The sequence below is a fragment of the Gastrolobium bilobum genome, unplaced genomic scaffold (genome assembly GCF_033153095.1).
Source record: "Gastrolobium bilobum isolate Gb01-03AN ecotype WA unplaced genomic scaffold, APGP_CSIRO_Gbil_v1 utg7070, whole genome shotgun sequence".
In the NCBI taxonomy this organism is placed as follows: Eukaryota; Viridiplantae; Streptophyta; class Magnoliopsida; order Fabales; family Fabaceae; genus Gastrolobium; species Gastrolobium bilobum.
Window position 1 is genome coordinate 280,654 of NW_026898279.1, and position 27,171 is coordinate 307,824.

The 27,171-nt window shown below is 34.3% G+C and overlaps 1 protein-coding gene and 1 pseudogene across 1 annotated transcript; one reads left to right on the forward strand and one right to left on the reverse strand.

The window, feature by feature from the left end:
* Positions 1 to 20,469: 20,469 nt before the first annotated feature.
* LOC133314431 (pentatricopeptide repeat-containing protein At5g47360) lies at positions 20,470 to 22,325 on the reverse strand. Its single transcript, XM_061515913.1, has one exon. The coding sequence runs from the start codon at positions 22,184 to 22,186 to the stop codon at positions 20,753 to 20,755; it is 1,434 nt and encodes a 477-aa protein (XP_061371897.1). The 5' UTR covers positions 22,187 to 22,325; the 3' UTR covers positions 20,470 to 20,752.
* Positions 22,326 to 23,410: 1,085 nt separating this feature from the next.
* LOC133314414 (ribulose bisphosphate carboxylase/oxygenase activase, chloroplastic-like) lies at positions 23,411 to 25,714 on the forward strand (annotated as a pseudogene).
* Positions 25,715 to 27,171: the final 1,457 nt, after the last annotated feature.

Consider the following 27,171-nt stretch of genomic DNA (forward strand, 5'->3'; position numbering starts at 1 on the left):
ATTTTAAGATGTTGGGTGAGGACCTTTTTAATTATTTATATTATTCTCTAACAATTTTTAAATTATTCTGACTATTTGTGTTAAAATAAATCCGGTTGGTTTTTTCGATTTTTCAAATACATTCTTTTGGTTGATTTAATTTTTAAACCAATTTATAAAACCAGTTCGACCGGTTCTTAAATTTGGTTTTAAAAAAATAGTTCTTTTCGGTTCGGTTATTTTGCAAAACCCAAATTTTACGAATATATTTTCATTAAATAATAATGGAGAAAAGTAAAAGAATTTTATTGTGTTTTGTGACTTACAATTTTCCTTTTCAAAAATAAAAAATTCTAATCATTATTAGTTTTTTTTTTTTTTTTTTTGGAGTTACCCAACCCTAATTATCTCTTTCAAACGAGTTGGCTCCCTCCGGTATCCCCACGAGCTTCGACTCTTTGAGCCGGCTATGGGACTAATCCGGAGTGCGGGGGGAACAGTGATGGCTAAAGGTTCAGCCCCCTCCCCAAGAATGCAGTCATTGAGAATTTTAATCTTTAATGAAGTCATTGAGAATTTTATAAATAACATTAAGAAATGGTATTCATCTAACTACCACGATATTGCGTCTAATCTCTACCACTGATCCACGTTCAGTAGTTATAACCGTTCAATAAGACTAATGTAAATATAAGAATAACATAATTAGAGAAAAGGAGATTGCTTTCACCCATACCATATTGACACATAGAATTGAACCTATATTTGGTGTTCACATCGAACATGTATTAATATGTCTTTTAATTAGTTTGATTATATTAATATTCATAAAACATAAAACTCATTAAATGATGTGCTAATACATTATTAAATGATAACACAATTTTTTTACATCAAAATTATACTTTTTGTAATGATAATATATAATATTTGATTCAGGTTTTCACACGAGATACAAGGAAGTCCAGTTATATGTGGCATGTGAACCAGTAGTAGATTATATTTTGTCGGCAATCACTGAATCAAACTTTAATAATTACAAGAAAAATATATTATTAAAAACTACAAAAAAATTCTAAAATTCTTTGGCTTTACGCAAGTAACTTGCTTCATGACTTGGCGATGAATCTACCAGGAAAGAGCAACGATGGTCTTTCATCGTACTAGATACAGAATGAGAACACGATATGCGATTTGACTACCACTTGTGATTTAAATAATAGGTGGTCTAATCTTCCTTTTGGTCTTTTCTTTTGGTTTCCTTTTCAGTACTAATTAGTCATAAACGATTGATGTAATCAAAGATCGTGTGGACTTAATTATATCCCTTTTCTACGTAGCATCATATATTCATACATGGAATATAATTAACTTGGGGATTCAGTTTTGGAATTAGATCCTATAACGCGAATTATGTAAAATCCCACTTTACATAATATTCTTGCGAATTCTATAATCTTAATATGAATGCCTTTTTTTTTTTAGTAAATTGAAATATTTTTTATTAAGGTACATGTAAGCAATCAAAACATGCACTACCAATTAATAATTATCATAAAAACAAATAAATAAATAAAGTGGGGGAAAAAAGTAATCTAGTCTAAATTGTATGATTTATTATGTTTCAATAAAAGTTGATGTACAATGGAGAATAATAAAATTATAAAATTGATCTATAGGCATATCAGTAGGATAATAAATTTAAAATACTAATGGTTAATGTTTATTTTTCTCTCTTTCATAATAAATTATGATTATTCTCAATTGATAGGATGTTGACCATTGTGCCCTGTATTTAAAAAAAACTTACTACTTTGCCCCTCTTTTTAAACTATTTTTTTAAACATTTTATCAAAATTATATATCAATCTGTTATCTCATGTTTGACCGACACTTACTCGCGTAACTGTCGGACAGAAACTTATAATATTGGGCTTCAGTCACATTTTCGTCGTATATGTTTTTTATTGCAAATTCCCACTCGTTTTTTCATCTTTCTTTCAACCCCAAAAGACTTACTTTCACCCGACCATGGTTTTGTACCTTGGTTTGGATAAGTACTAATAATAGGTGTATTGCACCCACAAAGGGCCACCCCAGTCTAAATATAAGAATACATGACTATAAAATCTCATTTGGATCAAAAATATTTAGTCACTACTAAAAAAAATTGATTTGTGACGAGCAATATCCCGCAAACAACTAAATTATGCCACAAATGAAATTTGTCAGGACGAAATTCCATCGCAAATTAGCTTTTCTTTTAGTAATGTGTGAAAAAAATTTAGGATGCTCAATTCACTGACTTATTCGAGTAACTCATAATGATTCCTGAGTTACTTGAGTAAGCCAGTGAACTGACCACCCTAGATTTGTAACTATGAGATTTTTTGTGGGTTCACAAAATTATGGATGGTTCCGATCTCATTTCAAGGCAAATCTACCAAGGTTTATTGTTAGTTCCAATATATTATTAAAAAACTTGGTTCGTGATTGATACAAAAATGATTGTAATGTTATATGAACCTATTTCTGGACTTAAGGTGACAAAATGAACATTAAGGTGAATTTCATAATATTATGCAAAAATTAAAAGAAGATACACAAATGAAAACTAGCTGCATATCAATATCATTATAAAAAGTTAAGTACATATACATTAGTACAAGCCATACAAAACAAATATCAAAATACATCAACATTGTAAAATAACAATACAAACATAAAACAACCTTAAACTACTATGAGTGTATCTCCTCGTCATCATCATCTTCCGCTACAACAAACTCATCCACTTTCCCAAGAGTGTGTTTGTATCCAACATCTAAGCGACCTATCCTATCTTTGAGTCTGGTAAGGTAATGCTCCATATGAGTCCATCTTGAATCCTATCTATGCGTATACCCCCTTAACTCTTGTGTCTAGCCATAGATAGATGTCATGACATCATTAAGGTGTATCAAACCTCACCAGCTAAAGTAGGTGGATCCATATCCGACATATGCATATCATCCACATTAGCACCATCATCATTATTACCAGAACCATCATCAACCTCAAGCATCCGCATTTCCCCTTCTTCCATCTGGACTTTAGTCTCAGGACATGTCTTCCATTGTCACACATCCCTTAACTTTGTGACCCCACATTGCCCTAGAAGACACTTCCCAAATCTGGAGTTCTAGCCCCTTCAAACTATTAGTATCCATAGGTACACCAAAGCACTTCAAGATCCTCTAAACAAGGAATGCGTATGGATGTGAACCTTTCCTAATAGCATGCTACATGATACAGCATATGTAATGTCTTTAGCTGACCTGCAAATTGTGTCTGATGGCCCACATCACAACAAGGTCATTCTCGAGCACCTTCCTGTGATTATGAGGTTGCTGGAACAATATATAAGTCATAATATAAAACATGATGCACACGTCCATAATCAACAGGTCCACACCAAACTATGTGTATTGTGTAAGCCTGGCATTAAGCCTCTTTAGCTTCGGCACAATACCAGCCTACATGTATCCTTCGAGTGTAGCATGATGCTCTCCATTAAAAGTTGTATCCTCCTCAACATCGAAGCCATAACCTACTATGTCTGTCCATATGTTAACAATTTCCACGATATCAATGCCACAAATAGTGGATGTAAGGTCACCTTGAATGTAACGACAGTTATGATAAAAAAGCCTTCAAAGAATAGGGGCATGACATCTCTGCAATTACCTCAAGTGCGCGATCCAACAGCCTAGCTATGTCAAAACCCTCTATCAAGAAGAATCTGAGTCCAATGACTTTGGCTCGATAATGCCTTTGCGTGAAAAACTTGACACGAACAGAAAATGTTGTCAGATCATTGCAAAACAAATAGCCATATGACATGTTGAATGAGTTAGCCTCTACCGTCTTAGACGAAGAAAATCTGTCATGCTAGATCTCGTACCGTCTTTCCGTCGCAGGTCACTTTGAGGGTTGTCTGTTAGCTATGGAAACTGATAAATACAAAGGAAACTTGCAAAAACAAATAACATTGAGTCAACAAATGGAATAAAAACTCAAAAAATTGAAGAATCCATAGATCAAAAATAGGTTTCGGATATAGGAATTTCTACAAAATAAAAAACCATCAAAATCAAAGGTTGAATCGAACAAAAATCACTAAAGAAATTAAGATGATCATGAAGAGCACTCTTACCAAATGATTTGGTGAGATTCCACGCATTTGGAGATGAAAAAATTGAGTTGGGTGGGAGAGGGGTTCTAATTGAGAGTTTTTGTTTTTCTACTACCTGAAGAACAAGGGCTTAAAAAAAAAAACCTCTGATCGATACTTACTTAATTAACTGGGTCAGTTACTTGAATAAGTGAGTTAATCGAGTAAAAACGCCTCGTACTCAAGCAACTCATTTACCCGAGTAACTGTTCAGTTACTCAAGTAAGTATCGGTCAAATGGTCAAACATGGACAAATTTAAAATAGTTCCGAAGAAAGGGGTAACTTAGTAAAAAAAATTAAAAATAGGGGCACAGCGAGCAATGTGCCCTATCTTTTTATATGTGTCTCTATGGGAGAATTAAAAATGATCTGAAAAACATTTAATATACTACTGAATTCTTCTTAAGAATGGTTTCTATGCACTACAAATATAAGTGAAAATTTAATTTTGCGTAAATTATTTTATACTATTAATGTACTTTTGTTTTTTGTAAACAACTGTAACTTTGAAGGTGATTGATAGGACAAATTTTTTTTAGGAATGATTAATTGAGTCAGAATGTAAAACATTTATAAAATAATCGTGACTCAAAATTAAATCTTATATAATATTTATGTATTTAATTTTCTGTTGTTAAATTACATGTAAAGTTTAGTATAATAATTTTTGTGGGAAGGGTTATATTTATAAATTAAATTATTTACAAACTCTTTCAATCAAATCGTAACCGTTGATTTCTGTCAATGTAACGATTATAATTTTATTAAAAATTAATAATTAATTAATAAGTATGATCCGATAAATTATAACCACTTGATTAATGAAAATCAATTGTTAATATTTGGTTGCAAGAGTTTGCAAATAATTTATTTTATAAATATAACTCTCCCCTAATTTTGTTACCCAAAAAACAAATATCTTAACGAGAAGGTGCTAGAGAATCTTACAGAGAATGTTTTAAGTGTTTGGAAGATGATAGCAATTGCATAAATAAGTAAAAGCACAAATGATGGGGTTTGCTTAGACCAAGTCTTTTATCTAAATTAAAGAATATCGACCATCAATTATATACGCGTTAATTTATGTTCTTTTAAAAAATATCTTGATTTTCTCATGAAAGATGAACCACTGCGCTTAGTTTTTGACTTGGATGTACTACACAGGATGTGTACACGAGAATTCTAGCATAATGGGAAGTCATTCGGATTGCTCTTATTTATGACATTGACTGAGAAGAATCAACAATGTTGGGTGTTTTTTTTTTACCATTTTAATGTAATCTTTTTTAAAAAATCAAAATAATGCAAAAGTAACAAAATTTATTAAAAAAATACAGTAAGAGACGTGAACTGGGTTGATATGTGCTCGAGTTGCTAGGAGGCAAAAGTTAAATTAGTCATAATTAACTTGTTATAGTGCAATCATGGTTAACCTTCGTTGAGGGGAGAAATCAAAAGGTGATAAGATTGGTCGTAATATGTGGTAAAAAAAATTGTAGTAAGTATAATTTCTTTCATTTTGAATTATTTTAAATTTTTTTATTAATTACATTAAAATAATCGAAATGCCCTATTATATTCATAGTTTCAGTTGAGCTTATGGCAAGCTGCCCGAACATTCATCGTTCTTTTGTTACGTTATATTGTCTCTTTTTTCGTACGAGCGGTTTCTAGTCAAAGGAAGGTCATGCTGACTCAGAAAGGCCTGTCAACGTAGCGTCTCAAACTCACTCGATCGTTTTCTCCTTTTCTTTCCGATTGAAAGTCTTGCCCATTGAGTTTTCACACTGAAAAAGTTGGAATCTTTCATTTTCTACTTATTTTTGTCAATCTATGTTCCCTGTCATCTTGTGCATCTCAATGACATTTTGTTTTGTAATGATCATTGAGGGCTACACTGAAATAATAACGATTTTTATTTTTAAATAGAAACTTGTGTATATCAAATTGTTCTTAAGTGAAGTTTTGGTTCGCCACTTTTTTTTTAATTAAATTCCTTACATGAAAATGCGAGAATTCAATGTTTGATATTTGGCTTTTAAAAACCTTAACAATTATTTTGTCTTGACATTTTCCAAATCTCATTACCGTAGGAAGATCAATTTCTTGCCTCGTAAAAAATTCAAAATGCGCATTTCTTTACTACGTCAATTAATGTCACGCTACCGTTTTTGTTTTAATGATTAAAGTCGTGGTAAGCACAAGCTACTTGTTCGAGCCGATGTTATAAAACCCGGACCGATCCAAAAATTAGTGAACCGGCCATATAAGTGATTTAGTTTTTATATTGGATCAGTCATGTAAGGGAACCGGTGCAACGCTGCTGGTTTTTGTAATAACCAGTGACTCGGTTGGTTCAACCAGTCATCCGGCCCGATCCAAAAAAAAAATTGATTTGTTCTTATTAATTGATGTCTTTCTTTTTTTCACTCACACAAATGATTTGTTTTTTTTTTGAAATATTTGAGTAATCTGTTACTTATTAACATACATAGGTTATTTACCTAGAACACTAATATTATCTTGTTATGCAATATGCAGGAAGTTTTGATTTGATCTATAGTTAGAGATGTTGTGTACTGAACCTGAAGCACCAGTATCACAAGTATTATATGTTTGATTGATCTTTTGTTAGACAATGATGTGTAATTTATTGTTTTCATATTAAAATATTTGAAATTGGTATTATTATTTTTACAGGTATTTGAGTATATTTATAGATTTTTTAATATAAATTATAGATTTATATATACTTACCGAATCATGTGGTTAAATCAGTGACCCACTGGTTGAATCAGTGACCTAGTGACTCAATACCTCGATCAGGTCAATAATTGGGTCGAGTTTAATAACATTGGTTCTAGCTATCCGGGATGATCTTACCCCAACTGTTTCAAATAACTATATGGCAAGGTTAAGAACACTTAATATTAGAGAATATTTAGTCCCTCATTATACATGTCCCTCCCATATATCCCATACAAGCGTGACTTTTCCACTCTAGGGGTCAAGTAGACTCAAACCATCATAGGGCTCACAGGAATAAAATCAATTATTGCATCATCACACTTTCATCACTTAAAAGGAATTTCCTCATCCTATAAATACAAAGTTCACATCTCCTAAAAAATCATCATTTTCTCCATCGCTTACCTTGCAGGAATTCTGCCAAATTCACCTTTCACTAGTCCTAATCGTGCCTTATTCACCTTCTCTATAATATCCCTAATTGTTAAATGTCTAATTGCACGAGATTAATTATTTAATCATGCCTACTGTAGATTAATTAAGTGAGAGGCTTAATAAAAGTTAGGTTAAATATTTATAAGGCGCATTGTAGATAAAATAAGTGGAATACTTAGTTCAATCAATGTTGAGTTGTAAACACCCTTTTAAGTGAGTAAATGGGCATAAGTCGGGAGAATGGACTTTTATGCTTGAAGGCCCTGTCAGCCATTCCTCGCTCGGGAGCTCGCTAGAGCGAGCTGTCCAACGAGGGTTGCTCGCTGGTGGAGCTCGCTAGAGCGAGGAGTCCAATAAGAAGTTGCGAAAGTTAGATTAATTAAATGAAAATCGAGACAGAAGTCGGGAAAAAGAGGAGAAAAGCCATTAATGAACATTTAAAGAACCCAAAAACCTAGCTTCCTTGTTGTTTGATGGAATCACTTGTGGTTGAAAGCAAAGTAGCTTAGAATTGCAAGGAGAACACAACCATAAACTTATAATCCATTGTGGAGGCTTGTGAGTTGAGATTTTGGCTTGGGAAAAGGATGAATTTATGGCATTTCAAGGAGCTTGAGGTAGAGCATTGCCTCATTAGGTATTAGAAAAACTTTCTTGTGCCATTGTGGAGCTATTTGTGGTAAGAACCCTTAACCTCTTTGGGTTTAAGATGAAATGCAAAGTTAGGGTTTATGATAATGTGGGGTAGATTGACTGAGTTGGAGAGTAATTGAGGCTTAGTGTATGTTGTGAAATATACTGGGGATGAGATTTAATAGGTGGAAATGTGATTAGAAAACCGCTTGAGTAATCTTCCTAGTTTTCCATAAATTACATGCCTATGTGTTGATGTTGCTTGAGTTGCAAGTAATGGAAATGGCTTGTATTGATGGTGTCTATGGTGTTTCTAGGATTGAGGCTTATGGACCATCCTCGATTGAACAAGCATTGGAGGAGCTAATGGTGTTGGATGTTGAAACTTGATTAAAATCAAGTGTAGGTGAGTTCCTAATGTAACACCCCGTTTGCAGCCGGTTATTTAACATGCATATTGTACAATAACGTGTCATAAAACTATGATTTAAGCAGAAGACTTAACATAAGTATTACCTTTAATAATATAAAAAGGCGAATAAACTTTTTCTTTTATCCTAATACTACTTTTCTTACGTTATCTTAATGTCTTAACGTATTTACTATCATAATAGCTTTTCTAACGATCCTGAGCTTTCTTTAATCTATCTCTGATCATTTTCACTTGATCTGTGACCTCTTGCACATATCTGGTTCATACAACTCTTTATCTCCAACATCTGACCAACAAGTAGGCGTATGGCACCTTCGACTATACAAAGCCTCATACGGAGCCATACCCAAACTGGCATGAAAACTATTGTTATATGAAAATTATATCAATGATAGATATTTATCTCATGACGTACCTTGCTCTAAGGTATATTCTCTTAACATGTCTTCAAGAGTCTGAATAGTCCTTTCAATTTGACCATCAGTTTGGGGATGATAAGTTGTACCCAATCTCAACTGCGTACCAAAAACATCCTGTAAAGCACCCCAAAATCGAGAAGTAAACTATAGGTCTCGATCACTAATTCTACTCTCAGACACACCATGAAGTCTCACTATCTTTTTACATAGAGTCGAGCTAACTGCTCAGTACTAAAAGTAGTTTTTACTAGCAAAAAGTGAGCAGACTTAGTTAATTTGTCCACTATGACCCATATAGAATCAAATCTTGTCGGAGTCCTTGGCAAACCTACAACAAAATCTATAGAAATATTGACCCATTTCCATTTCGAAATTTCCAAAGATTGAAGTTTACCAAATGGTTTCTTATATTCAATTTTCACCTTCTGACAAATAAGACACTTATTCACATATTTAGCTATGTCTTTCTTCATACCTTTCCACTAGAAAATTCTTTTCAAATCTTCATTCATCTTAGTAGCTCCTTGATGGATAATGTACTGACCCTTTTGGGCTTCAGTCATCATTTCCTTCGCTAATTAACCCTTAGGCACTACAATCCTGTTTTGATATAACATTAAACCATGTTTATTCCAGTATATACCACTCTGACCTTTCAAAGTCTTTAGACATCCATTGGGTTCTTGACCTTTCAAATTCTATCAAGTAACTCATTACTCACATTCACTTTTTCTTTTTCAGGTAATCTATCACTCACAACATTACTTAGTCGCAAGTCTCTGAACTGCTCTATCAGATCATAATCTCTCAGCATCATGATAGATAAAGTCACAGTTTTCCTGCTCAATGCATAAGCTACTACATTAGCTTTTCTTGGATGGTATCACATTTCAAAATCATAATCTTTTAAATATTCCATCTATCTCTTTTGTCTCATATTCAATTCTTTCTAATCAAACAGATACTTCAAACTTTTATGATCACTGAAGACTACAAAACTAACACCATATAGAAAATGTTACCATATTTTCAAAGCAAACACTATGGTTGCATATTTTCCTTATGTGGCTTCAATTATCTTGAAGCATATGCAACTACTTGCCTAATCTGCATCAGAACACAACCTAGACCCATCTTTGAAGCATCTATATCTCAAATTCTCCTTCTGGATTAGGTAAAATCAAGATTGAAGCCATAGTTAACTTTGTCTTTAAATCTTCAAAACATTGTTCACATTCATGAGTCCAAACAAATGGAATACTTTTTCTGGTAAGACGTGTCAACGGTAACACCATCCGTGAGAAATCCTTACTAAATCTTCTATAATAACTAGCTAATCCAAGAAAATTTCGAATTTTAGTGATATTCTTTGGTCATTCCCAATCCAATACACCTTCTATCTTATTGGGATCAACTGTTACTCCTTTAGCAGAGACATGACCCAAAAATTGAACTTCAGAAAGCAAAAATTCACATTTCGAAGGTTAGCATATAATTGTTTCTCACTCAAAACCTATTACACAATCTTCAAATGTTCTGCATGTTCTTATTTACTTTTAGAATATATCAAAATATCATCGATGAAGACCACAACGAACTGATCTAGATAAGGCTTGAAAATCCTGTTCATATAATCCATGAAAACTGCCGGAGCATTAGTGAGTCCAAATGGAATCACCAAGTATTCATAATGACCATAACGAGATCTAAACGAAGTTTTAGGCACATACTCTAATTTAATTTGGATCTGATGAAACCTAGATTGTAGATCGATCTTTGAAAATATTGAAGCACCTCTCAGTTGATCTAAAAAAATCATCAATGTGTGGTAAAGAAGACCGATTCTTAACAATCACTTTGTTCAACTGCCTCTAATCCGTGCATAACCTCATACTTCCATCTTTCTTTTTCACAAACAATACCAATGCTCTCCATGGGGATACACTTGGTCTAATAAAATTCTTACTCAAAAGATCTTCAATTTGCTTTTTCAATTCCGCCAACTCCAAAGGTGATATTTTGTATAGAGCCATAGAGATAAGACCTACACCAGGTAGTAAGTCAATGGTAAACTGAATTTTTCTCTGGCAGAAACTGAGAAACTTCATCAGGAAAAACATCTTCAAAGTCACGAATAATAAGAATGTTCATAATCGATGTCTCATACTCGATGTCTTACTGTCGCCAACCAAACCTCCTCAAAATAAATAACTCAAACCTCTTCACTTCAAGGCCTTTTTATCCTAAAGTACTGATAGATAAGGAGAATTTTTCACACCATCATCTGAAGATACAATGACTTTCTACTACAATAATCAATCATCACATTATTTTTCATCAAGCAATCCATACCCAGAATAATCTCCAGACTCATATTTTCCAAGATAATCATATCAACAACATAAGTCTGACCTTCATATAGAAACTCTACATATTTACACATCATTGTGCTAGAACACTTCTCACCGGTGGCAATCTTAACCACCAATGGAGGACACACTTCATACAAAAGTTTTATTGAGTCCAAAAGCGAAAATACTAAAGATAAATGAATGAGTCACTCCTGAGTCAAACAAAACTTCTATATCATAATTATCAATGTAAATCATACCTTTCACAAGGTTAGGAGACGTTCCAGATTGCTGAGGTTCAAGGGTAAAAACTCGACCTGTAGTTGGAGTATTTTGCACCATAGAGGTATTTGGAATTACCTGCAAAGGGGCTACTTGAAAAGGAATAGCCTGAAGAGGAGTAGCTTGCAAAGGTGTAGCCTATAATTATCTTACTGTGACAAGACCAGACATCTCTTTTGCAGTTAGTGTGGCATGTCAATTCCTTGATTATCCTTGTAACTCTCATTACGAGGCTTATTATACACAGATAAAAAGCATACTGAAGTGTATAGCTATTCATATGCTAAATGGCCCTCAAATAGATGCTCCACTTTAGGATATTGTGTCCTCTTTGCAGGAAATTTGATTTCTTGGAAAAGTAATAAGCAAACTATGGTAGTCAAGTCTAGTGCAAAGGCTGAACATCGGGCAATGGAAACTGCAACATGTGAGCTCATTTGGTTAAAACCATTGGTTAAGGAATTACAAATTTGCAAACCATGGCACATGAGACTCATTTGCTACAATCAAGCTGCATTGCACATATCCTCTAATCTAGTCTTTCATGAGAGGGCCAAGAATATTGAAATTGATTGCCACTTCATTCGAGAAAAAATTCAATCTGAAGAGATCTGGACAACATTTGTCAGTTCCAATGATCAAAATATAGATATCTTCACCAAGGCTTTTAGAAGTCCACGAGTATATTATATCTGTAGCAAGCTCAGAGCCTAAGATATATATGTTCCAGCTTGAGGGAAAGTATTAAAATTAGGGGAAGGATATTGTGACAACCAAGTTATGTTACTACCAAGTGACTACCAATCAATCTCATTGTTAGATCGATTATGTTGATCCAACGGTTATATTTATTTCCATCTTTGTATGGTTATGATTTTCCATATTTAAATATGGGGAATCATAACCATACAAAGGTGAAAATAAATATAAAGTATTAAATCTAAGAAATCATGACCATACAAAGATGGAAATAAATATAACCGTTGGATCAATATAATTAATCTAACGGTAAGATTGATTGGTAGTCACTTGGTAGTAACATAACTTGGTTGTCACAATATCCTTCCCCTTAAAATTATTAGAATTATCTTGGAATATCTGTAAATAATCATATAATTATCTATAGATATTAGTTTCCTTATTTTATTATGATTTGAGTTAGACTTTGGGTTTCTCCTTTAAACCCATTAGTTTCTCTATATATTAGTACTCCTTTATACATATGGAGTACAAAAAGACAATCTGAGGCGGTTATTTTAAACACATCCAAAAGGCATTCTGAGGTGGTTATATTAACTGCCTCCAAATAATGTATAACCGCTTCTAAATAGTTAAAATTATATAAATTTTTAATTTTTAATATTAAAATTGTTATTTTAAAAGTTAATATAATTTTTATTTTTATATTTTTATTTTTAATATAATTTTTGACAGAGATTAGTTAATATAATTTTTTTAAAAATTAAAAGTTAATATAATTTTTATTAATTGAATATAAATAGCTTATTGAATTTTGTATGTGTGTGTTAGTGTGGGTTGTTATATAGAAGGGAATGGAGAAGGAGAAACAAGGGTCATCCAATGTGGGATTTCAAAGTGAAGGTGAGATGATTTTTTTCAATGTTCAACAGTCATCTTTTGGAAATTTATATATGACTCCAGAGGATTCAACTTAAAAATCTGAACAGTCAGATTAAAGTATTACAAGAGAAGAACACACTAACCAAATTTGAGGACGATCCAACGACTAAACAAAAAGATCTCTCTCTTTGAATCTCATTGTCCAATAGATCATGAACCACTTCTAAATATGCTTTGGAGGTGGTTATTTTAATCACCTTTAATGTACATTTTGAGGCGGTTCACATGAAATCGCTTCCAAATGTGTATTAGAGGCGGTTAAAATAATTGCCCATATTTACCATTCAGAGGCGGTTACATTAAAACCGCCTCTAATTGCCTCATTTAGAGGCGATTGTACCTCAACTGCCTCTAAATGGTCAATGGGGGCAATTATTTTAACCGCGTCTAATAAACATGTGGAGGTGGTTATGGTTTAACCGCCTCTAAAGGTAGAAATTAGAGGCGATTTTAATGTAACCGCCTCTGAATGGTAAATGGGGCGGTTATTTTAACCGCCTATAATACACATTTGGAGGTGGTTTCACGTCAACCGTCTCGAATCAATTAAACTGCCGGAAATACCACCTCTATGAATCAATTGGAGGCGGTATAAGTGAAATCGCCTTAATTAAACAGCCTCCAAATATCAATTTTCTTGCAGTGACAATATAATAATATACATTATTCATTTTCTCAATTCTCTTTATTCTAAAGGGCCGACCCAGTTCAAATACCCACTTCGTGAGTGTCTGGGGAAGGGAATACTCTAGGCAGTCTTTCCCCTGCTTTTTGCAGAGAGGCTGATTCGAACCCGCGACCTGACACACCACGGCAAGCAAGCTTACCGCTGAGCCAAGCCGGCCCTTCCTCAATTCTCTTTATTCTGAAGTTCTTAATTTCAGTTTCGGTATCATTCTGATGCAGATTTAGAGATTGCTTCTTCTATCATAAGACACAACATTCTTTATCTCAATTCTGATCCAGTTCTAATCTATACGCTGTAAGAGAATGAAAAAAGAGCGGCAAGAAATAAAGTTCAAATTGCACAAATCAATGCAGAAATGTATTCAAAACACACTATTTGAAATGCAGAGACATACCAAAAGATGTTATAGGCCTCTAATTACATACATGGTGGAAGCAATAAAAAAAATCAAAAAAACAAAATATAAAAGCAAACAAAACATAATTGAATCAACTAGTTAAAACGCAAGAAAGAGGTAACAGCGACCAGATTTTATCAGGAAAAGGAAAAAAGACATTGTAAAGAACCAACTCAACCCAAAAGCTTAAGCTGGTGGGTGAGGGTTTTTTAATGGTTTTATATATCCCAACACGCCCCCTCACACGAGAGCCCACTGGGCTTAAAGAGTGGACAATGCACAGGCCCACCTACCTGTGCGAAGAAAGAATTCCACTAGAAAGAAAGTGGGGGACAGTAAGGATCGAACCCGGGACACAAGGCTCTGATACCATGTAAAGAACCAATTCAACCCAAAAGCTTAAGCTGGTGGGTGAGGACTTTTTAATGGTTTTATATATCTCAACAAACATCAACTTGCAATTCCATCCTAGTAAAGAAATCTCTTAAGCCTAATTCTTATAAAAAAGACAGCAACCAGGTTCTTCTTTAGGTGAAGGCAAAATAAACGGGAAAGAGACCCGAGGAACCTATCCTATCTTACCTTTCTTTCTGGTTAAATTAGGTCCAATGCATTGGAGAAAGCCTAAAGCTTTGAAACCAGACATTAGCTGAAAAGTAAACCGGGAAACAAGGAAAGCATAATTGGATTAACTAGGGCAAGATCCTTATAGGTTCAGTCTCTGATACGACATTAAAAAACCAAAGATAAAAGGTTCAGAGAAAGGTCTCAAGCAGGGCATTCATTGATGCATTTTCTCTAAGATAGCAGCCTCCCAAGCTGAACTTAAGAACCAATCCAATCCAGAAGTAGAAAAGAAAGATAACATGCCCGCCGTCCAAAAAGAGAAAGAGTGACAGAATAGCACCCCACCCCTTTCTGGTTTAGAGATGATGCTTGCCTATCATGGTTTTGGAGGCATTTGAAAAGCTTCTTCAGGAATCTAGGGCTTCATTATTATTAGAGAAATATAATATAAATGATGGGTTAAAGAGCTAGGCTTGAAGCAACTCCTATTTGCGGAAGAGAAGTAAACCTGTCGCAAGATAAGAAAAACAAAAAAGTACAAAAAAGACATAGAGAATACATAGCAGATTTTAACGTGGAAAACTCTCTCATAGTGTGGAGTAAAAACCATGTGACCAATAAGTCCACGAAAACTTCCAGTATGAAAGTAGAATTACAAAGATGATCTCTCTAGTGCAAGACTAGAGGTTTGCACACAAATACTTCACCCACTGAGGATAGTTTACAACAATGGCAGAAAAAGCTCTATGAGGAGTTGAGCACCCATGTGAATTACATTAAATAAATGAGTCTCACCTTTGTGGTGAAATTCTATTTCTCTCTTCTAGGAGGAACTCTCTCAAGTGCTTGCACGATACTTCAAAACTTCTATTCCTCCTCTATTTATAGATTAACTTTGGCACAATTTTTCCAAGTCTAAATGATTAGGGAACAAACTAAGTGTAGGACTTTTGACCAGAGTTGTCTTGGACCATGTGCACACCTAAAGCCATGTGTAGCCTACATTTAATTAAGGAGGAAAAATACCTCCAACAATAAAATCATTTATGATGCCTTCCCCACAAACGAACCCATGACCATTCTCATATCATATTTTTTACCTTGGCTTTCTCAGACACAAATGGCACTCCTCGTGAAGCACCTTGGTTCCTACGCAGAAAGTCACAAATCAGGATCATGGCTTCAGTTTGGTAAGAGAGAAATAAGGAATGAGTGAATCACATTAGTGTCCAAAGGGAGAGCTATAAATTCCTTCTTTACCCAGCCAAAAAATGGTTTCATGGAAAAGGAAAGACAGAAAGTTGTTGCTACCAGATCAGGCAGGGACCAGATTTCCAAATTCAGCTTACCTCGATCAATGGCAATGAGGCTTCAGTCACCCTATTTCCCAGACCAGCTTGGTTCCAGAACATGTATCAGAAGCAGCAAAGATATATGTCACACTCCTTCAACCCCGCAACGTTGAGTATCTGATAGGCAAGTACATGAGGAGAGAAACCTCAATTGCAGGAGCCAGGTCTCATAATTAATATGAACGGAGTGGATAGAATAGCAACTAGCTTGTAGAAAGTTACTGAGACTTATTGTCTATTGCAAGATAATCAATTATCTACCCGAAAAGCCATCTTGCTTTAGACCAATGCCTATAGGAGCCCCAGTAGTTCCATTCTCACCAATAGACCTTAAGAAAAAGAATAGAATTTCTACAGGTAGTATAATCAAGCAGAAGTTAACAGTATAGAAACAAGTACAACACTGTAAATCCAACTTAACAACATATGATATCAAACCAAACTGTTTAAAACAGTTACGAGCACCCTAAAATCTTGTGCACCAAAAATAATTAGAACAAAGGCAAATCAATATTTGCAAACTGATAAGAGCAATATAATATTTCAAACAAGTACGAATCATTAGGGGAAAAAAAACTAACCTCCATTCAGAGCTAATATGCTAGATGCTTCATCAAGATCATAAACATAAATAAAGTTTCAGCTTAAGCCCTAAGCAGCTCTCGAAATTCAGCTAGTAAGAGGAAAAAGAGATTGTGTTTGTCTACAATCTATGGTACAACAATAAACTAAAAGAACTACATGACATCATATGAGAAAAGGTTTCATGAATTTGCTTATTAAAAAAGCAAGGTTTTTTCCATCAAACAATAAAATACAAATAAGAAAGGGGAAAAGGTAAAATAGCCATAAATATCTGCCAAAACATTGTTCAACGGTTCGATAAATTTACTTCTACAATGTGATGTCACACAAACATATAACAAACTAAGGAAAGAATACAATCTCATTCATGTTAATTATTGTGTAACTATTACGGATAAAAAAAAAATTAACAACTAGGTATGTACTTATACCACTGTATAATAATGCAATCAAGACAGTTTTTGTGATACCCTTATTTTAGTTTAGTTAAATGAAGCCAAAAATACTTAATTTAAATTACGTGCAGTGTTAGCAATTCCAACTTGTACAGCAGGTACAGAAATATGCATAACTTTAGTTCTAGGCATTCAAATGGTAGGTGGTTTGTTCCATTGGAAAGGTAACACAACTACTTTTTAAAGTTAAAATTCCATAATTTTCACATAACTGGTATATTCCAAATTTCCATTTGAAGACAGATCAGTTCTGCAGAAAGTGGATCCTAACAGCATATATTCCAAGATGCATAACATGGGCTGTAGAGGTCCAATAGACCTGGTTCCAGGAGCATTTGAAAACTAGGATGTAATTCTTTTCATGGTAAAAATGTTAGGATTTTAGAAGATTCCTATGAATTCAGTTTGCAACAGAACAAAGTCTGTTCTGCAACAGATTGTATCCTGATAACCTTTAGGCAGGAATAATAATATGGATCAGTTTCCATTACGAACCATGGACAGGATTACTATGTATCAATAGAGTCTATTTTGGTTTAAGTAATTTACTAATTTCAGGTCGCTTCAAAATTTAAACAAATGAGAAAAAGTAGTTGGAAGAGTGGAGAAAGTTTCCAATTTAGATAACCCAACTTGCAAGTTGGTCCCTTCAATGAAACTAAATTATGTTCTCATGCATTACAGCTAGAATAAGATAGAACATGCAGATTTGAACAGAAGAGGACTCACTCGTTTCAGTCACAAGGAGATACTTCAACTTAAGTCATATGGCTTTGACAATCAGGTATATCAATGTGGAATCATATAAAATATCAGTCATTACAGAGATCCACGGCGAAGTTATCAAATTAGCAGCTGCCAAAATATAGGTTCACAATTACATTACATCAGAATCAGAATAAAGTAGACATCACAGAAAAATCTGATTTTTACTCATTCTGACTTTGACACTTCCTTCCCTGTAAGATAAATGCTTACACAATGAGGTTGAACCTCAGCATGCAGATAAATGTGATACAACATAATAGCATGCCATACATCACTGAAATTCAAGGTGACACATTTACAATTCACTAGTCACATATAATTCAGATTTCGTATTTACAGCTAGCAAAACTTAAAGGGGAAATTACCTTCCATATTTGGTCCTAGCAACCCTTAAAGTGAAAATTTTCCCAGAAAACAACAGGGGCATTTTTTGGCCAGAACAGTAGTGGTTTCCACTTTCCACCATCAGGTTTCCCCCATGTACAATTGTATATGAATTCACACGTACCAACCGAAATTTTGGAGATAAAATCAAGAATTTCAAAAGATGCATAGCTTAATAATTCAATAAAACAGTAAGCCAATCACATAATTATCTAGAACCACATTTATCCGCATACCTGAACTAGGGAAGTTTGAAAGTGGTTTATGAAGTAAAATTCTAGTAAAGCTTCTTTCAACCTTCTACAGGCCCTTCTTTGCCCTCTCCAACTTAACAGTCCCAAACTTCCTCTAATCAAGCTTAACCCAAAACCCCTAGCACAACCTTCCTCTTCTTCTACCTCAAGGCTGAATGGTTGAGCTTTCTAGGACATGCAAGTTATGTAATTTTCTCTCTCTCTACAAGTTTCTATCCTTTGCTTTCCCTTACTAAAAAGCAGAACAAAATGAAGGAGAAAAAGAGAAAAGTATTCGTTGATAGTGGAAGAAGACCATGATGGAAGGCTTAGTACATGTGTGAACATGTCTACTTGCTCTAAGTCCAGCCATATCTCATGCTTGATTAACTTCAATTTAAATGTAATTATATCCTTTGCAAAATCCATCTCATTATTCCACTAGTTCACTTCCTAGTTTTCCAACTAATTTTTTATTACCAAATTTTACTAATTACTCAATTTATTTTTAAATAGAGGGGGAGCCTTAGAGCAACGGTAAAGTGGCTCCTTGTGACCGGAAGGTCACGGGTTTGAGTCTGGGAAACCCCCTATTCTATTATGCACCGGGGTTTGCCCTTACTCTATTTATTTTAAATCAAATAAACTTATATTCCCTAATTAAAATTTCTAATTCAATTATTAAATTCACTTAGTTTACTAGCTAATCCCTTTTTCGTAAATCCCATTATGCACAAAACTTAAGTATTTTAAGTTTACCCTTCTATCATAGCTTCGATTTAACACAAAAGCAAGTCATACTATATGAAGAATTATAAACTGTATTATATAAAATTCTAGATGTCATAAATCATTAGTAAATGGGGAAAACTAGTATAATGTAACATAATATAAAAAAATTTACCTGTTCACCCATTGGTTTCCGCACCAACTTTTTTTATTTTTTGTTTTTATTATATGTATGGGATCCACACACATTTTTGTTTCGGCAGGAAAAATGATTTTGATTCCTATTACATGATGGTAGCTTTACCCTTAGTAAATAGTATGATGTTTAAAATTGGGATCTTATAGTTTGCACTTTGTCTTTGACAGTTCAACCTATGAAGCACCGATACTCCGAATTTTTTTTTCCAACGTATCCGATACACGTATCGGGAACGTATCGAAAACGTATTGTATCGTATCGACGAATTAATGGTCGTATCGAGAACGTATTTGGAACGTATCGAAAACGCCGTGTCGGAGTCGGTGCTTCATAGAGTTCAACTATTGCGCTAAAATGTATTTAAAATGAAAATTAGATAATTTCTGGTCCAGTCTTGTAATTAGAAGATCAAGCAACTGACCTTTCCAAAAAAAAATAATACTAATACACAAGATTTTTTTTTTGGTGCTTCTTTCTTTTCCTTACAACTACAGAAGATATCAGAAAACTACGAATCAAAACAATGTGCCCAACTATAACTGAGTTTTCATAACTTCTTATGTACTGAAACATTGCAGCCTAAAACACTGCTGAAGTTGTACGACTCTCAACTCAATGCACTGATACTTTTAATATTACTACAACTTGCTCTACTTTTAATATTATTAACAATCAGCTAAATCTTTTACAAACAAAACTTTGCATCGTCAAAGATCGAACCAAAACTCATTGTTTCCTCCCCAATTGAGTGAGGAAATTGAATTAGCAACCTTTGAGGTAAAGCTCTCACAACCAGTAGAATTCTTCGATTCAAATGCCAAAGGCTAAGTAAACCAAATCATGGAATGGAATATTAGTAGTCATGCATTCGAGCATTAGTCAGTTTTAAACATGTGACAAAAAATGACAAAAATATTTCAACCATTTCATTCTTGACTCATTATCTTTATTACATCAAAGAACAGCAATTTCAGGTCATCAATTAGTATAAGGAAAATGGGTTGAAGAAGTTGTCAAGATTGACTATAATCTAATGTTTCTACAGCTGAGTATAGGCTTAGCAAAAAGACAGATGCAAGCATACTGTTCTCAAGAAGCAGAACAAAATTACTGTCACCTTAATGAGAAAAAAATGAGCCAAGGCGATATCAGCCTACATTACAGAAACATATCCTTACAGTTGCAGTTATACAATGTAAACTTGATGAACAGAAGCCGCAGATAAACAATGGATGTGACCTCCTTCATAAGATAATTTATCATTGCAGCTCCTTACGTACGCTAGTGAACTTGTTCACAAGATCTTTTTCTCCAGATTTTCTTAGGATATCAATTACACTTTGTTGATATGGAGGTCTTAGCGGAACTGATTTCTTAAGCATTATCTTGGCCAGATTTGTGGCCTCTGTCAAGTGGCGTCTTTGATAAAGCCCAATTAGAAGAATAGAATAAATATCAGAGTCAATAGAAGACAAGCATCCCATATTCTCAATTGCATCAAGCAAATAGAATCCATCAAGAACCTTGTCCTTCATACAGAGCTCCTTTAGCAAAAGGCTAGATGCCAAAGTATCAGGTTTGAACTCACCAGCAAGCATTTCCCTGAAGAGCCTCTCTGCTTCCTCAGGTTTTTTTATCCTTATCAAAGAAATCACAAGTGAACTGTAGCAATCACCGTATGAAACACTATGTTCCACCACAAATTTGTCAATCAACCTAAAAGCTTCTTCCACTCGACCTTCAGCACAAAGGCTCTCAATCAAAGTAAAAACAGTAACATGATTTGCAAGACATCCAAAAGCTTTCATTCTATCCAGAATATCCAATGCTTCTGTCCACTGGCCTCTCTTACAAAAACTTTGAATCAGAGATGTATATGTAACAACATTTGGACTACAATCCCCACCTTTCTCCATTTCATCCAACAATTCCAATGCCCTTTCCATAGATCCAGACCTACATAACCCATCTAAAATGGCCGATAAAACCACCGAACTGGGCAAACATCCATGTACTCGCATAACCTTGAGCAAAGAGTAAGCATCCTCCGATCGACCCACATTACAGAATCCCTCAATCATTGTCATATATGTAATCACATCAGGACAAAGATCATTCAAACTCATCTCTCTCATCAACTTCTCAGCCATTTCAACGTCACCCTTCTTGCAACACAACCTTATAACCACATTATACATCACAGTGTCAGCACGCAAGCTAAAATTCTCCATTTTCCTTAACACCCACAAAGCCTCGTCAGCAAGCTGAGCTTCTTTACACAGATTAAGAACCTCCCTAAACATGTTGGCAGTAACTAAACACCCTTCAGCCTCATAAGACTCAATCACATCACAAATCATCCGAGGATTTTGATCAATCCCAAGCAAGTTATATGCTTTCCTATACATGTAAGCACTATGCCTGTACCCAGATTGAAATCCAGCCCAAATGAAAAACCTAATACCCAATTGAGATTCCTTGGGATAGCACCTACTCAGAACTTCGATGACACATCGAGAATCCAATTTGGGCTTAACCTTAGACAATGAATTCTCAACACTGCCATTGTTTTTATGCAGATGACTATAAAGGGTATCAGCAACAGAAGCCATACCCATTTGTTGTGTTGAGAAAGTAAGGGTTTTTAATCTGTGTAAGCATGAGAAAAATGGAAAATTTACAAAGTGGGGCATTGGGTTTGTGAAGTTGTGATTGAAGATTAAAAGGGCGGTGAGGGGTTGAGGGTTTTACACATTTGCTAAGAGCAATGGTGAGAGAAGAATGAGGAAGAGGACACACCTGAATCTGATGAACAAGACCAAAACCTTTGACTTGTTGCCCACAAACTAGAATGGATGAATTAAGGTTGTTTATTGGGACGCCCCTACTCCATTGCGAGCACTTGCCGTTCTCCAATAGAGGAAGTGGAAAATTATTATTATTATTAGACTAAATACCCTTTTTGTCCTAATCAAATTTTATTATATTGGCTTTAGTTTTAGTAAATAAAAAGTCTATCGTGGTCTCTAATAAATTCAAAATAAATCTATTTTAGTCTTTTACACTAGCTTTTCAATTTTTCTGACTACAACACTACTGATTATAACATGAATAAACTCTGAAGAATTATATATATATATATATATATATATATATTCATGCTAATATTAGTTTCCACTATCTCTCATAAAAAATTATCCACTCAAACTCCTGAAATAATGACTTATATCAAAAGTGATACAAATCTATTTTTTTTTTTTCATAGGAAACTTTTGATTTTGGCTCCATTTTAATTTTCTAGTTTATAAAAGGGATTAATAACAATTATGTTATAGGAGCACGATTCCTATCATGCGAGACTAACGACAAAATAAAATTTGTCTTTTTTAATTTTATTATTATTATTTTGTTTGTCGTTTTGTGTTGTAGGAAAAAAAAAAACTTTGTTGTAACAGGACCAATCGAAAGCCCTTTATAAAATGACCAAATATAGGTGGTAGAGGGAGAAAGTTAAACTCAAACCTCAAATAAGCATAGTTCCAAGAAGTCTCCATTTTGTTTGTAAACAAAAGTACCTCAAAGAAGAACAGTTCCGAGAAGCCTCCATTTTGTTTGTAAACAAAGTACTATATCCTCAAATACCACATTCCAAAACTAAGGTCCATGTTACCAAATACTATTAGCCACGTAGTAATATTATAATATGGGCAATCCCATTTTTGTGGTTGTCGATAAATTCTTAAAGCAATCCACAGATTTTTTTTATTTTATTTTTTTCATTCTCTCTATTTTTCTTTGCCACCTCACCACACTATAAAGTCTCACTCAGCTCTCTCTTTCCCCCAACTCAATCCAAACACTTTTAAACTCAGTTCCATTTCGTCTTCTTCTTCTCCTTCAACACGCCTAATCAAACTTCTTTTGGTTTCTAATAACACAATGGCAGCTTCAGTGCCAACCGTTGGAACCATTAACATGGCACCGGTACTATGTTTTTCCCTCCCTTATAATATCCTGTTAAACTTTTCAAGCTTTGGTCTTATAGATAGAACATGTTTAGTTTAAATTATAATTTTGATTCATGTTTTAAATATATTTCTCTTAATTTTACTCTAGACATGCCAACATAAACATGCATGATGTACCCTTATGTATATATATATTTCTTTGAGTAGGAAGAGATTGTTAGCTTACTACTACAATCATGGGTTCCTTATGAATTTGGTGATCTGAGAAGATATATTGAGTTTTTTCTATCTGGGTCTGTTCCAATTTGTTCTCAATCATGGTTTTTGCAATCCAATTTGGAGTTTATGGTTCATTGGGGGGCTAATAAAGGGTTTTATTTGGTGCAGTTGAAATTGAATGGCTCTAGCAGTGGAGCTCCAGTGACAAGCTCAGCATTCTTTGGAACTGGCTTAAAGAAAGTTAGTTCTGTGACTTCTTGCCAGAGGAATTTGTCCGGGAATTTCAAGGTTGTTGCACAAATTGAATATGATGAAGAGAAGCAAACCTCAAAGGACAGATGGGGTGGACTTGCATATGACACTTCAGATGACCAACAAGATATCACAAGAAGGAAGGGAAAAGTGGACACTCTCTTCCAAGCTCCTATGGGATCTGGGACTCACTATGCTATCATGAGTTCCTATGATTACATCAGTACTGGTCTTCGCCAGTAAGTTGATTTGTACTTTTAATTTAAACCACTCCATATTAAACCCCGACTAATGAGGGTAGAGGTGAAGACAATTCTTATATGCAGTCTTACCTATTTATATTTGCAAAGAGGTTGTTTTCCAGATTCGATTCTTTGACCTTTCACTAACAATGAAACAGTTTTACCATGGCTTCAGACTTGCCTTTTTTGTACTTTTAATTTAGCTTACAGAAATTTGAAGCTCAAGTTTTGACTACGGTTGGGATTAATTGTTTGTTTTTGTTGTGTGAACTTGTTGAATTGCTGAATGCTAACGAACTTATTTTCAGGTACAATTTGGACAACACTGTAGATGGCTTCTATATTGCTCCTGCATTTATGGACAAGGTTGTTGTTCACATCACCAAGAACTTTTTGAACTTGCCTAATATCAAGGTTCCTCTTATTTTGGGTATTTGGGGAGGCAAAGGTCAGGGTAAATCGTTTCAATGTGAGCTTGTCTTTGCCAAGATGGGAATCAAGTAAGTTTTATTCCATAACAGTATGTATTCAAGATGAAATGTTGATGTTGGTTTAGGCTTAGGTTGTATGCAAGATGAAATTGATACTCAGTTACTAACTAAAGCTTTGGTCTATTGACTTTGAATACAGCCCCATAATGATGAGTGCTGGAGAATTGGAAAGTGGAAATGCAGGAGAGCCTGCAAAGTTGATTAGGCAAAGGTATCGCGAGGCAGCAGACATTATCAGAAAAGGAAAGATGTGTTGTCTCTTCATCAATGATCTTGATGCAGGAGCTGGTAGGCTTGGTGGAACCACTCAATACACAGTCAATAACCAGATGGTAAATGCAACCCTCATGAACATTGCTGACAACCCAACCAATGTTCAACTTCCTGGTATGTACAACAAGGAGGAGAATCCACGGGTCCCCATCATTGTCACTGGTAATGACTTCTCAACATTGTATGCTCCTCTCATTCGCGATGGACGTATGGAAAAATTCTACTGGGCACCTACTCGGGAGGATAGAATTGGCGTCTGCCAAGGTATTTTCTAGATAGACAACATTCCTGAGGAGGACATTGTCAAGCTTGTTGACACCTTCCCTGGGCAATCTATTGGTAAGCCATACCTCAATCCATGTTTCAAGTTAAAATTTCTATTTGCTTACTCCTTGTCTTCATTAACCATAGAAGTTTTTGAGACATTATTGGTATCAGATTGTATAGATGAAATGTGAGTAATGAAATGTTTGATGCACTTATGTGTAGACTTCTTTGGTGCCTTGAGGGCCAGAGTGTATGATGATGAAGTCAGGCGGTGGATTTCGGGTGTCGGCGTGGAGAATGTTGGGAAAAAGCTTGTGAATTCAAAGGAGGGACCTCCAACTTTTGAGCAACCAAGGATGACTCTTCAGAAGCTCCTTGAGTATGGAAATATGCTTGTCCAAGAGCAAGAGAATGTGAAGAGGGTTCAATTGTCTGACAAATACCTCAAAGAAGCAGCTCTTGGAGATGCAAATGAAGATGCTATCGAGACAGGAAACTTCTATGGTTAGGCCTTTGATCCTAAAGCCCTTGATGGGAAAACTGCATCCGGCTTTAGGATTATGTATAATTTAAGATTATTAGGGATAAGGATTAGGAATAAGTATAAGATAATATTTGAATTATGTAAATAGTTTTGTTTTTATCCTTTTAACTGTTAGTTGCTTAATTGTTTAGATTAAATATATTTATCAACTTGTATTTGTGCGTCTATATATAGACGTTTCTTCAATGATGAAATTAACTTTGATTTCATAAAATTTCTAATAAAGATAAACAAGACCAACTAAATGTTAGCCTTGTTGTTTGGATGCAGGACAAGGAGCTCAGCAAGTTCATGTTCCTGTCGCTGAAGGTTGCACTGACCCTACTGCAGAAAACTATGACCCAACAGCTAGGAGTGATGATGGAAGCTGTGTATACAAATTTTAGGTGATTCTTAAGTAATTTTGAGTGCTTAAATAAAGGGAATGGGAAAGCAGTGTAGAATAGTGTTACTCACTATGTTGCTTGGATTAGTACTCACTTTTTTGGGTAAGGTGCATTTATATGAACTCTGAAGTTGTACATTTTGTGTTATTGTTGGTGTAACACATAGTTTGGTTTTATTGAGTGACATGTTATAACTAGCATCGATATAATATCCTTACCTTCTTTCTTTTTGTACAATCTTCTTGCCGAATTGGTGTTCGTCAGAGCTAGCTAATATACATGAAAAAAAGAAAAAGAAAAAAAGCAAGCTAACGATAAACACATCGAGACCTATAAAATGAAGAAAAATATCAATGCACGCTAAAAGCTGATGCATGAATAACCAAGGAAATTGACACAAAATCTGAAATATAAATATTGCAAAATTATGGAGTCAAACTTAATTTCATCAGTGGAGAGGCTTTTATATATAGACCCACAAATACAAATTAATGAATACATTTAATTTTTAGAAAAAGATTTAAAAATCAAGATGGTTTCCCTTTAAATCACTTATTTCCCTATGATTATTTTTATCGAAGTCCATCATTAACACTCTTAGAAACTTAAATAATGTGTCTATTTTACTCTTCTTAGAAGAAGAAAATAGATTGAGGACCAAAAATGAAAAAAAAATAAAAAAATCAAATCAAATCAAATATGTTGGAAATTTATAATTATGACATAAAAGGATAATGACTCGTTTAGTGGACAAGATATGATAAGAATAGATAGGATATGAGAGTTGGATAAGAGTATGATATGATATAAGTCTGATAAACTCATATCATATCATATGTTTTTTTTTTATGCATATCATGTGTTTAATATACACAAGATAAGCAGTCTACTAGGATAATGTTATTTTATTTGGTGTTTGAGACGAACCATATAGTATTATGATATAAATAGACAAAAATTCATATGATTTTTTAAAATTGATTTTTAAACTACTTTTTTTACTTATTTACACATTATTTCTTATTTTAAATTATTA